At 31.7% G+C, this 13,375-nt stretch overlaps 1 protein-coding gene across 4 annotated transcripts in view; it reads left to right on the top strand.

The window, feature by feature from the left end:
• Positions 1–13,375, top strand: part of LOC126742058 (7SK snRNA methylphosphate capping enzyme bin3-like) — a 35,991-nt gene that overhangs the window by 5,651 nt on the left and 16,965 nt on the right. For 3 of the 4 annotated variants that reach the window (XM_050448587.1, XM_050448586.1, XM_050448584.1), the window contains exons 2-6: positions 9,636–9,800; positions 9,868–10,054; positions 10,116–10,212; positions 10,270–10,519; positions 10,603–10,812. In XM_050448587.1, the coding sequence (XP_050304544.1) occupies positions 9,661–9,800; positions 9,868–10,054; positions 10,116–10,212; positions 10,270–10,519; positions 10,603–10,812 (884 nt within the window). In that variant the 5' untranslated portion in view covers positions 9,636–9,660. Of the gene's footprint in view, positions 1–9,621; positions 9,801–9,867; positions 10,055–10,115; positions 10,213–10,269; positions 10,520–10,602; positions 10,813–13,375 lie in introns of all 4 variants that reach the window. The other variant, XM_050448585.1, reaches the window with a different exon arrangement.

Below are 13,375 nucleotides of genomic sequence, written 5' to 3'. Positions count from 1 at the left end.
TAACAATATTGAGATCACGTCCTCTCACACCCAATACTTTCCCACTCTTTGGACACAGGCAGAACCCACTTTCATCGCCGTTCAGCATCCGACTTGGATCTTCCAAAATAATGTCTGCGCAGCGTTAGACTTAATTGAAAAAGATTTTAGATCTTGAAACCAAGATCTAGTGTATTCTTCAGTTATTTGTGCTCTGTATTTTTCTAGGGACTCTGCATTTTTTAAAGCTAAACGCGAATGTCGCTTCATAAAGCCGGAGAACCAACTTTGTCCGGGTCGACCATTAGTGAACACTGTTTTTAATTTTTCTTCTTTTACAATTTTCTGAACTGTATCTAGTAATACTTGCTTCTTTTTTTCTTCAATTTCTTTTTTCAAAACTGGATCCGGCCCCATCGTTTTGCAAAGGTCGACAACTCTTCCTTCATGGGCGAAGTTAGAGCCTCAAAAATGGGGGGGCTAAAGCCCCCATCCAGGGGCGAAGTTACACGAACAGGTGCGGGGGTGGCCATCAAAAAAAAGTCCGCCGCAGGCGCCGCCGGAGGTAACAAATTTTTTGGTGGGCACCTTCATTTTTACTTATAAGCCGTTAAAATTATAAAAAAAAAAAGAATAGTCTTAAACGGCTTCTATTCTAATTTGCTGTCCTATATACCTACATAATATCATGAATTTGTTTTACTTTTATTTTCATATTAGGTTTCATCCAAGAAAAACGTTTCTGAATTTTATTACAATATCCATAATGTATGAACCATTCTGTATATGTATTGGAGTATATTGCATACACACCAAAAGTCAAAAGTCGCTAGTTTTTAAAAAACTTTTAAACTTTCAAGACAAATTTCAAAGTTCAAAATAATATCATTTTAATATCTAATTGTCGGACTTAATTAATTTAGACAAAGTTAAACACGACATTTCGGTTGGTAAGTATCTCCAACCATTATTATATTAAAATGTTATATTAAGTGTAAACTAGCAGTTTACACTTGGTAACGCTTGGAGATACTTACCAACCAAAACGTCGTGTTTAACTTTGTTTAAAATTCATTAAGACAATACAAATCCGACAATTAGATATTACTTCTCCATTCAAAACCAATATCAAAACCAATATCATTTTAATAAAACGCAATAATTCTTCAAAAATAGTAAAAGCAAAATTTATTTAAAATGTCCTTAAATAAAATGAAATCCAATAAAATTATCTTACAACTACTCTAATAAAAGTTTGCGATTTCCTTTTTTTAAAAATTCTTTTAAAATTTCATCTGGCGACAATGACTTTGTTAAACCACTTTCAATACTAAGAGTAGTTAGTGCTAAAGAACTAAATCGATCCTGACCCATCGTTGACCTAAACCAATTTTTAATTCTTCTCATTGTTGAGAAATAGTGTTCGCAGGACGCTGAAGAAATTGGCAAAACTAATGCTATTTGCATAAGGGTATATGCATTTGGAAAAGTCTCTTTTCTTAATACATCTTTAATATCAGAAATGGTAATGTTGTGGCTCTGGCTTTTATTTATGCAATTCCCAATAACGGTCATTTCAGCTTTTAATAGCTCCTTATCGATTAAAAAGGTATCTCCATACAATTTAATGAATTCCAAACTACCATCAAAATCCATCTGCAAAAAATTGAAGACAGATTTAGCTAATTTCTGACTTTCAGAAGAAAATCTTATTTTTAGATGATTTATTATATTGTCGAGAGACCTATAATAAATTGAAATTAGCCAAAACTTTTGTGCCTCATTTTTTATCAAAGGTGAATTTAAGAACGTTTCTTCGTGTACTGCGGAAGTGGAAGCTTCAACCACATATTCTTTAAGTCTTATACTTTCTGTTTTTTTACGTTTTGAACAATTTTTTGAGGGGGCTAATTTCATTTTAAAGGGGGCTAAGCCCCCCCCCTAACTCCGCCCATGTCTTCCTTTAATGCGGTCCTGGACCGTTGACTTGGGGACCCCGTACTGCCTACACGTTTCGCGCAATTTTCCCCCGTTTCTAACTGCATTGACCGCTTGTTCTCGTGCGTCTTCATCGTATTGATGAAATTTTCCCTTTGGTTTTGGTTTCATTTCTGAAAACATAAAAAAACGGCTTAAAGTCTTCAAAGAGACGTCGAAAAAAGAATAGCGTCCGACTTTTGAAACATATTAAATTTGATACTGACCAGTGGTCGGACAGATTTAATTCTTATTAATTCGCGTCTGTATTTTGTTTTTGCTGTCCGACCACTGAATACCATCTAAAACTTTTCCTTACAATATATATTAGAAATGGAAGGAGCTTATTTATGTAGCAGTAAGCGAGAAAAAGACAAAAATAAAAAAGGTTCACTTTCCAGTGGTCGGACACGCGTCCGACTACCGGAGTTATAACAAAATTATATATGAGTTTACCGGACACCTAAAATTAACCTTAAAATATTTAAAAAAATGCGTTTTTCGTCATATATATGGCATATTTAGCCCATTTTTTATATACATGAAGCTAAAGAACCTCATAAGTTAGATATTAAGTTTTTAAAACTGCCTTATTTTTATCTTTCACGCACAAAAATTGGGGAGCACAAACTGCGGTGGTCACTTTTCGCGTTTTTTTTTTCTTTCAGGGAGACAACTTAAGAATATAAAAATTTCTAGAACCAAAGGTAAGGATTGGCAGAACTACATTAAATAACATTTCAAAGTTATTTCACGATAAATACGGTTTGTCCGACTACTGGCTAATTCACCCTAACTTCCTAATAACTGATTCTAGTACCTAAAAAAACTTTTTGAAATAGAAACAAATTCTGTAGATGACCAGTATATTTCCATAAAAGGACATCAAATCTGTTTTTTCAGTGCTTTTTCATTACATATCGTTTATTGTTAAATAGTTAAATTCAGTGAGTGTCTACATAAATTCTTCAAAATAATATACTAAATATATATACAGTGCCTGCCACAAATGGAGAAACTTTTTGTACAAATATTATTAACTGAATAGTTCTCGTTCAGATCAGTTAAATTAAGCATTAAAATTAAACATGCGATGATTGCTAAAGAACTAAATCTAAATAAAAGTTATGTTTGTAAACAAATTAAATTGTGGCAAACTAGAGGCACTACTGCTATTATTTGGAAGTCAGATAGACCTAAAAAAATTGAAGAGCTAAGTGGATAAAGGTGTTAAGCAGCAAAAGTAAATATTTGAGCAAATCGATTTTAAAAATTTAGAATTTATAGTCTATGTAACTTTGTTGTTTTAAAAGTCATAATTTTTTAATTTAAAACAGATAGTGGCATATATATTGTACTTCATATTATTAAAGAAATACAAAAAAAAATCAGAAGTTTTTAAAATATTTACTTTTTTTTGTACTTACCACCTTTATTCACTACATTACTGTCGATAATTTTGTTTGTTGATAAATGGATAATGGTAGTAAGAAACAATACTTTAAATATATTTGCAACGATTACAAATGCTTTTAAACAATCAACTAATAAAAGGACAGTAATTTTGTCAAACCAGACATTAACTAAAATTTGTTGTACTTGCCACCATTTTACTTACTCACTGAATATGGATAATGGTACTAAGTACAAGAAATGTATACCCAAAACAGTAATATACCAGTTTATTTTAAAAATGCGTTGAAGTTTATGTTAAAAAAACTATCAATATGAAAAAAGTAAATATTTTATTGTTCTTTGTTGCCAACACAAAAAATAAAAGCACAAAACTAAAAACAAAAAAAAATGTTATTCTGCTGTTAAAACTGTTTTAGTTTTTCTTTCTTTTTTCTTCCTGTGGCATAAGTTCTTCCTTCTCAATGACATTTTCGTAGAAATATCTGTACTCTTCTTTAACAAACGCCAATCGCTCCTTTATATTTTCAATTTTTTCCTTAGACAGCTGACCAAGTTTTCCTGCTCGGGGAAGTCGTAGGGTCTGCTTCAAATTGGCGTTTCATTATACACACTTCTTTAAATGGGGCTTCTTCATTTAAATCTTTGTATAGATAATAACCAAATCTTTCAACTTTGATCCATTTTACTGCATCTCTAAATTGAACTTTTTCATTAAGTGTGTTTATTTTTCTGTTTACCACTTTTAGCTGGTTGGGTAAATCAGAAAAAAGGCAAAAGTGTGACTCCATATCAACAACGTGGTTATTCTTACTGGCTTTACTGATAATTTCTCTGTACTGTCCCGGAAGATAAATTGTGCTGTGTTTTCTAAGAACTTTTTCGATTCGACCAAAGTTGCGATCCCGATCTGAATTCAAAAACTGATATATGACTATATTTTTTTTATTGCTTTAAGCCTGGTCTTTACTGTCACCTCACAGTTAAATTTATAAATAATGTCTGGAAAAAGGCATTGTTCGGTTTCAATAGGTGTGTGTGTATATAAATGAGGGCTGTTAGTAAAATTGATTACTGTTTAATAGTTATATAATTGTTATTAATAGTTATATAAGTTGTTTATTAGGAAAAAGAAAATAGCTACAAATCAACATGATTAAGATAAAAATTAATTTATAGTATCTAGTACAATATAAACAATATAAACAAATCAAGCACGTTTTGCGTCACAAAGTTATATCCAAAAAATGGATGAAGGTGTTAAGTGCGCTTAACCCCTTTATTCATTTGAGAACCGATTTTACCAATGCACTGTTGTACGTTTCTGAGTAAAAGATATATGAAAAATGTGTACTAACACCTTCATTTAGCACAAAATCTAACTTTTCGTCAAATTCTTGCTACACACATTTATTCACTTAGCTCTTCAATTATATAAATAGCTTATCCAACCCTATCTCTCTCAGATCGATCTATCCAAAGATGTTTATGCTATAAAAATTTAAGAGCCGGAAGGCCAGAGAAAGTACCTTATATTTCAATGAAAAATAGACAAGCAAGACTGAATTTATAATGAATGGAAAAACATCTTATGGTCAGGTCAGTTGAAAGTAAATTTAATTTATTAATGATCCAAAGCACACATCCATAATTCTAAAAAATTCTTTACCTCTCAACAAATTCTGGTTTTGAAGTAGCCAGCTCAAAGTCCAGACCTGAATCCTATTGAGAACTTGTGGGAGCACCCAGAGAGAAAAGTTAGGCGATCAAATCCTAATAAATTCCATGATAAAGACGATTTATTCCAAGCCTTGGAAGAAGCATGGAATGGAATTTCTGAAGATATTGATGTTTTTTTTAATTTTCTGTAGAATAGTGTGAAATATAGTATGAAACCCAAAAGTTTCTCCATTTTTGTCGTTAAAGAAACATGGACAATAAATTTTTCTTTGGAAAAATTGTTTTTTATTTAATTTGGTCAGGTTTACAGGTGTTCATAATTGATATTTTACATTCCTTTAAAATTACTTCAATATGAGAAAAAGTTTCTTCACTTATGGCCGGCACTGTGGTATGCACCTAGATCTGTGTGTGCAAAGGTGTAAAATAATATTATAAAGTAATATGTATATAAAATTTAACAACATTTCCAAAAACTAATTTGGCTTTTAAAAAAAAAAACAAAACAAAATGCATATCTAGTCAAAGTCAAAACATCTTTTATTAAAAATTTTTACAATTGAACAATATTACAATACTGTTTCCGTTTTTACATTTAAGGGTAATTTAAGTTCTAGCTTTTTTTATTGTGTAAGGTCATGCCATAAGGGCTCCTCCCTTGCTAGCTCCCTTAAATATTTTATTTCATTTCTATTACCCAATACATATGAAATAAAATAAACTCTCAGCAACATGTACTCAATTAATTTCTTAATAACTGATTCTAGTACCTGAAAAAACTTGTTGAGACAAGCCAATTTTGTCAACCAAAGTCCAGTGGACGGGACCAAATTTGCATTTAGCAATTAAAATTTTTAAACCCCTGGGAAGTCATTAACAGCTAATAAAACTATTATGTTGATAAAACAAAATATTTCCTTTATTATACCGATTGACAAATCTAAAAATAATTATTGATTTTACAACTTTAAATTATATATAATCTAACCCATTAGTAACTAATATCTAATTAAGTATTTATCCTAATTTTTCTTAGTAAACACTCTTAATGTAACTACATGTGTGTGTGCATTGACTGAGTTTAAAAAAATAAACTTAAGTTTAGGATTTTAATCAATAAGAAACAAAGGTGTAAGTAATTAAGAAACACAGTGCAAGTCATAGCTCCTGAATGTTCCTGAAATATTGACGTATATTCATTCAAGGTTTATTAAGTTTTATGTGAACATTCACTCTATGTTCTATTGAGAAACAGGTATTTAAATAATAGTGGCAACTCATATTCTATTAGGCTTAAATCATGCTTATACAAGTTTATACATGTTGGATCTTATATCAATTCTGAAAAATAATGAATACTTATCAATACAAATGAAAACAAACATTTTTATCCTTTTCAATATTCTTATTCTACCCCACTTAGTTTCTTAATTAATATATGGGCATGTTTCATTATTTAGCCCTCTCACAGGTAGGTTAATCATGACAATATTGAAACCATTGTTTTGTGGTTTCATACCAATACACCAATAATGTTAAAAGCTATATTAAACATATTTTTTCTAAAGTAATATTATGATTCCTATTATTCCGGGCAGTTACCATCACACCAGACACATGTGAAGGCACCCCACAGAGTTTTTCTAATGTCAACTGAAGAAATAAAATACACTCATAGCCACATGCAATTTATTAAGTTTATGTGAACTGTTTTTATCAACAAGATATGACGGTTATCTTTTTACCATTTTTTAATTCCCACATTCTTTATTTGCTTTTGATTATAAGTTCAATATGACTAAAAAGTTTAAATTGTTAAGTGGTAAGCAGTAGCAAATAATTTAATTTTTATTTCCTATGTTAGTCCCATGTATAGATTGTTTGGCTCAGCATAAACAATCTAGTGTAATAAAATGTGCATCATTTTATTACTTTTGATGCTGTTAGCTTCCTCTTTCACTGAATCCATGTTATAGCTTTTCTAATTGCGTGGGTTTATTTAAATGTGTTCTTCCTTTCAATGATTAACTTAACTATTTTTATTTTATCAAATAGTCTTTAATCCTTTCTCTATATAGTTTTGGTGTAAACTCTCTCATTGTTATTGGCAATTTCAACTCTCTCATTGTTATTCGCAACATATATGAGGTTTGCAAAGATAAATTGAGACAGAAAGAGAATTGAGTCAATATACCTAAAGATTTAAATGCATGTCTGCAGTTATTTTGAAATCCAAGTTCTGCAATAGCTCATATATTGTTCCTTTGCCAGACCAAATATATATTATTTAGGTTTCAAAGAAAAAAGACAGTTTGGCTCAACCTTCCACACAGTTTGTCAATGTGGCTTCCCCACTAAAGTTTAGGGTGCAGATAAGATCCTAAAAATCTGATATCATCGACCTCTTGACTGACGACTTCACCCATATCTTTTAGAGAAAATACAATCTGTTTGATCTTTTACTGAGTGAAAAGCAGTTGATTTTCTCTAAAGCATTCCTCAATACTTGGCTGCGCAGACCTAGAGTGCTACAAAGCACCCGCAAGATTATTTTGATGAACAGGAAATTGTGGTGTCGAAACTTAATGGATGAAAAGACTTAATACTCAATAATTTATTCATGTTATCACATATACAGTGTACATACGTCAAAAAAGATGGTAAGATACATACTAAAACAAAAGGACTAAAAACTAAAGAAACAAAAAGATTAAGAATAATGGCACTTACATCATATTAAAATCTGAATTAAGATACTCGTCAAAAGAATAGAACGCATTGTTTATCAGATAATACTTCACCCTTTGCTTAAAATCTTTAATTGGTAAAACCTTAGTCATATTTGGTAATACATTAAAAAACTTAATAGCCCAGAACCCTGGACACCAATAGGTAGGTTCCAAATTGTTCCTTACATGAGTGTTGTAGCCATGGACATCCCTGTGACTCTCACACTGTTTAACATATAGCAGACGCTCTAGCACATACAAACAAGGCACAGTCAAGAGACCAAGACTAACATAAACATTTCTGCAATCATCTCTGTAACCTAAACCAGATATCACTCTTACCACCTTTCTCTGCAAGCCAAAAACCCCGCTTACCTTTGCTGCGTGGCCCCAGGCAAGAATTGCATATGAAAAATGGCAAAGTATGCTGTTCTTAACATATCAGCAGAGATACAATTGCAGAGGTTTCGGAGCACATACAGGCCCCGAGTGAGTTTCCCCGAAAGATCATCAATAAGCTTACCCCGTTGCAGCTTTGGGTCCAAAATGACTCCCAGAAAACTCACCTCTGATGCATGGTCTACATTTGACAGACCTACAAAAGAATGTAACCCTATTATGTTATCACTCTTTAAAAGCAGTCTGTGCAAAACCAATTTTCAGCCCTCGCCTGTGCCGCCATAGATCCAAGTAGTGATTCCTTATATGAATCTGCAGCATAAGTAGCAGTTGTGTCATCAGCAAAGAGTGTGAATTTTGCAAGAATCCTATGACTACTTTATATTTGTTTCCTGTATTTACCTTGTAACTTTTAAAGAAAACGTTGGCCAACTTAAGAAAAATTATTTACTTCAATTATAAGAAGTGATAGTAAGACAATAAACATATAGATATAGCAACATCAGAACATGTACTATATATCCTCAACATATAGACTTTTTTTTTTAACCTACAGTTTAAACAGTTTGCCTGGTATTAGCCCTGTAAGTTATAATCATACTTTTATTAACGTTCTAATCTCATAAAATGACATAATAATATGCACAAGCTTATACTGTTTCAATATTGGATTTTTTAAATTTCCATTTATTGCCCTTTCAATAAACAATTAGTCTGATAAGGTGAATTTTAAAAGAACATGTTCTATAAAAGGTCTTGATCTTGACGGATCCATTACTTTCACCATGATATCAAGATAAAATATGAGTTAACTGTGTGTGTTAAATAATAGATGATTATCTTATACAGATCTGATTTATTTGTAATTGTACTAGAGACTATAAATTAATTTTTATGTTAATCATGTTGATTTGTAGCTATTTTCTTTTTTCCAATAAACGATTGTGGGGCTAACTGAAATAAAAAAATTATTTAATTCTTACTAATAATTTATATACATCATTTTATATACTTTTTATATATCACTGTCTTGCATTCTAAACCACCACCTAGCACTTAATTCACAATTACTATGTAACAATTATATAACTATTAAACAGTAATCAATTTTACTAACAGCCCTCATATATATACACACACACCTATTGAAACCGAACAATGCCTTTTTCCAGACATTATTTATAAATTTAACTGTGAGGTGACAGTAAAGACCAGGCTTAAAGCAATAAAAAAAATATAGTCATATATCAGTTGGAGCAGACTGTTCATTCGCGTTGCCTGTAATTTATAGCACGGCAAGTGCAGTATTTAAAATGTAGGTACATACTTACTTAATATAAATGCAAGTGGAACACTGCTGTTAAAATATGGTTATTAAAAATTGTTATGACTTATTTTTAAATGCTTTGATTACATTGTTTTTGATTGTTAGTTTTTTTCTTAGTTTTATTGTTGCAGATAGAGCAGAATAGGCATCTTAAAGATGTCATCAATGAAACCTTTGGACCCGCCTGCTAGCAAACCAGATTCGAAACCAATAGGCAATCGTAATCATGGCAATAACAAATCACAGAATAACAGGAAGAGGTTTAAGGATAGAGGTTCCAGAAAAAGATCAAAAAGGTATGAAGCTTTAATGATTAACCTTTAATATATGGGAAAGTGTTTATAAATATGTTTTTTTTTTTAGTTTTTCAGGATGTGGTTTGATCAACCCTAAACCGGTGTTGCCAACTAAATTTTTATTAGGAGGCAACATAAACGACCCGCTAAACCTTAATAGTTTACAGGATGAAGATATTAATAGGGCAATGAACGCTGTTACACCCAAATCATCTCCATTGCCCACACCTCCGAGGCGAAAAATGCGTATTGAGGTTAGCAGAAAATATAATTTTCTATGCCAAGTCAATTTTTAATATTGAATAATTTTTCCAGGTAATTGTATCTCCGAATACTCATGATCCATTACACTTGCTGGACTGTCAAGATGATATTGAATATGAGGAGCAACTTTGCTCACCAATCAAAAAAGGTGAGTAACTGCACACCACCGAAAAGATTAATTTTAATTGTTTTTTGGAATTCGCAGGTCGAAAGAAGCGCATTAAAAAGCGCCGAACGATGTCTTCGTCGGTAGAGGGAGCCATTCCCGACCCTACTGGCAAATCAGAAGCTAGAACACCAGAGGCTTCAAGTGATTCCGCAAAAATACCAGAGGATCCGGAACTTCAGGATATTATTGAAAAACCGGTAGAAGTTAAACCAGCGCAAATTTCAAAGGCCTCCAGGAACTTGTCTTTTGATTGTGGAAAAGAGAAGAAGGATAGACCAAAGAGGAGGTAAGAGAACTTATTTGGAAAAGTGAAACTCACTATAAGAGTGTCCAAACCTGGTATTTATGTACTTATTTTTAAATTTCTAGGTCTGAAGATGGAAATATCAGCAATGCATCGAAAAGGTTTAAAAATTCGATGGATAAAATTGTTAGTCCGGTCGTTCCACAGCCAGGTGCATGGCTTAAGAGGTCTACTTCCGTAAAGTTGCCTAAGCCTAGGCAAAATAAGGTACCGGACGAGAAGGAACCTGTTTTTAAAGAGGCCAATAAGAGGTTCCAGTATGGAAACTACAACAGGTAATATTACTATAATATAATTTTATTTTATGTATATCAAATTTAAAATGCATTATTATTTGAAGGCAAATATCTTAGTCACAAAGCATTACAATTATAAATTCATACATAATATACAGGGTGTCCCATTAGTGCGATAACGGACGATAGCTCCTTATACAGTGATACAAAAATTTTTTTTTTATACAAAGTTACTTTACTGTCTAAGGTGCATAACATACAAATATTTTTGGATATACAGGGTGATTTATAAATGTGATATGATACACAACTTTTTTAATTTAAATGGAACACCCTACACCCAATATTTTATTGCATTTTTGGATTGCTTTAAAAATTCTGCATACCTTTTATCAAGCATCGTCTATACCAAAACTTACCCGTTTGTGAGATATTTAATATTTTATCAAAAAATCGACGTTTGCACGTCTCCGCAAAAACAAAAATAATGCACTCATTTGGGATCCTACAAGCCAAATCTTTTGTAGCTTGTTAGTGCATACTTACACTTACTTTATGGTCCTATGAGAATTTGATAATATTTTACAGGGTGTTCGCAATACTCTATCCAAAACCAAAAAATGTAAACAACCATATCTTATTTTTTTCAAATAGAATGACGCATATTTTTTTATCTTAAAATGTTCACAACGTGATAAGCTTTCTTTTATGTTAAGCATGTCCTATACCTATCTGTAGTAGTTATCGAGTTTTTTTACACTTTTTCCTAATTTCGCCCTTAAAATCCACAATAGTCGCGTTTTAATTTAAAAGAAGTTTGCTTAGTTGGCAAATTGAGTTGTCTCTTGTAGGCAAATTGAAAGGCAGTTGGATATTAAAAAATCCACTGTTAATAGAATCATCCGGAAATATAAATTTCATCCATATCACATACAGCTTGTACAAGAATTAAGCGATCAAGATTTTGCTAATCGCCGAAACTTTTGCCGCTGGGCTTTGCATCAAATCCAACTGCCACAGGACTTTTTTGACTTTGTGTTGTTCACTGATAAAGCGACATTCCATAAAAATGAATTTGTAAACCGACACAACTTCCATTATTACAACGATGTAAATCCAAGGCATGTGATACCACTGGATCATCAACATAGATGGTCACTTAATGTATGGGCTGGTATCATTGGGACAAAGCTTCTTGGACCATATTTCTTTGATGGGGCAGTGAACGGTCAGAACTTTCTACATTTTTTGCAGAATGAATTCGAATAAGAGCTGGATGATTTACTGTTACAAACAGTAAGACGAATGTGGCTACAATTAGATGGAGCGCCTCCTCATTTTAGCCGTGTTGTGAGGGCCCATCTAAATGACCATTTTGAAATAAATGGATTGGCAGGAGAGGACCAGTTGCTTGGCCGGCCAGATCTCCTGACTTCACAAAACTCGATTTTTTCTTGTGGGGGTTTGTGAAAAATCGGGTTTATCAAAGGCCTGTTACCACCAAAAACGACATGAAGCAAAGAATTCGGAATGTTTTTCAAGAAGTAACTAAAGAAATGTTACAGAAAGTAAGCAGTTCTTTTGTTAAACGAATTCGGTTGTGTGATCAACACCAGGGTGGACATGTAGAACATTATTAATAGTTTAATGTACATACCTTTTTGGTCATCAGTTGTTGTTATTGTTCACAATTTTATTTTTTTTTTATTTAAGGAATATTTTTTTGTTGATTTTTCGATTAGTTTTAAGATTTTATTATTTGGTAAATTTTAAACAACATTTCTTTTCTGTACATTTTGGTATCATTAAATTTGTTGTAATTTAATAAAATACCAAATTTAAAAATGCTTTTCAATCCGTTCCGTTTACTATTTTTAAAGTTTAAGGTTTAATAAATTGTTTTTTTTCAAACGTCTTTAAACGGTTAGCAAAATCTTTATCAGATAATTCTTGAATAAATAAAAACATGTGATTCTGTTAACAGTGGATTTTTTAATTATCTAACTGTGCTTGCCAATAAACAGTAAAGTTACCTCAATTGCATCCAAACAGTTAAAACAGTTTTTTTTTGTAAAAAAATTTTTTTTTGTATCACTGTATAAGGAACTAGCGTCCGCTATCGCACTAAGCGAAACCGAAAAACGATTTTGAAATGATCTTAAAACTTATTATTGTATTTACGTATTATACATTATAACATATTAAAACAAATCAGAAGGGATAAAAATAAAATGGTTAAAATTCTCTTTGCAACTATTAAGGGGTTAGTAAGTTCAAAGAAAATTATTAAAAATAAATATATCAAAAATGCTAAATGTTAATATGACAAGTATATCTTGAGTATTCTTAAAATTTTTCTCTATTTTTGGAAACAGAAAAAATTCAAATGCTTGGAGAAAAATTAATTTAGGCACTTTATTTGCTTGTAAATATAGCCAAAATCCACTTCAATTGCCTGGAATAAAATAAATATAAAATAAAAATAATTCCAGGCAGTTGTTTCCAACTGCCTGGAAGGAACAACATAAGTATTTCGTCATCGAATTTTGTGGGGTTTCTTGTGGCGATTGATATTGAAGTGGCATAAGATCATATTGCAGTA

Source organism: Anthonomus grandis, chromosome 11 (genome assembly GCF_022605725.1).
Source record: "Anthonomus grandis grandis chromosome 11, icAntGran1.3, whole genome shotgun sequence".
Taxonomy (NCBI): domain Eukaryota; kingdom Metazoa; phylum Arthropoda; class Insecta; order Coleoptera; family Curculionidae; genus Anthonomus; species Anthonomus grandis.
The sequence above is the reverse complement of the archived record's forward strand: the minus strand, read 5'-3'. Positions and strand labels throughout refer to the sequence as shown.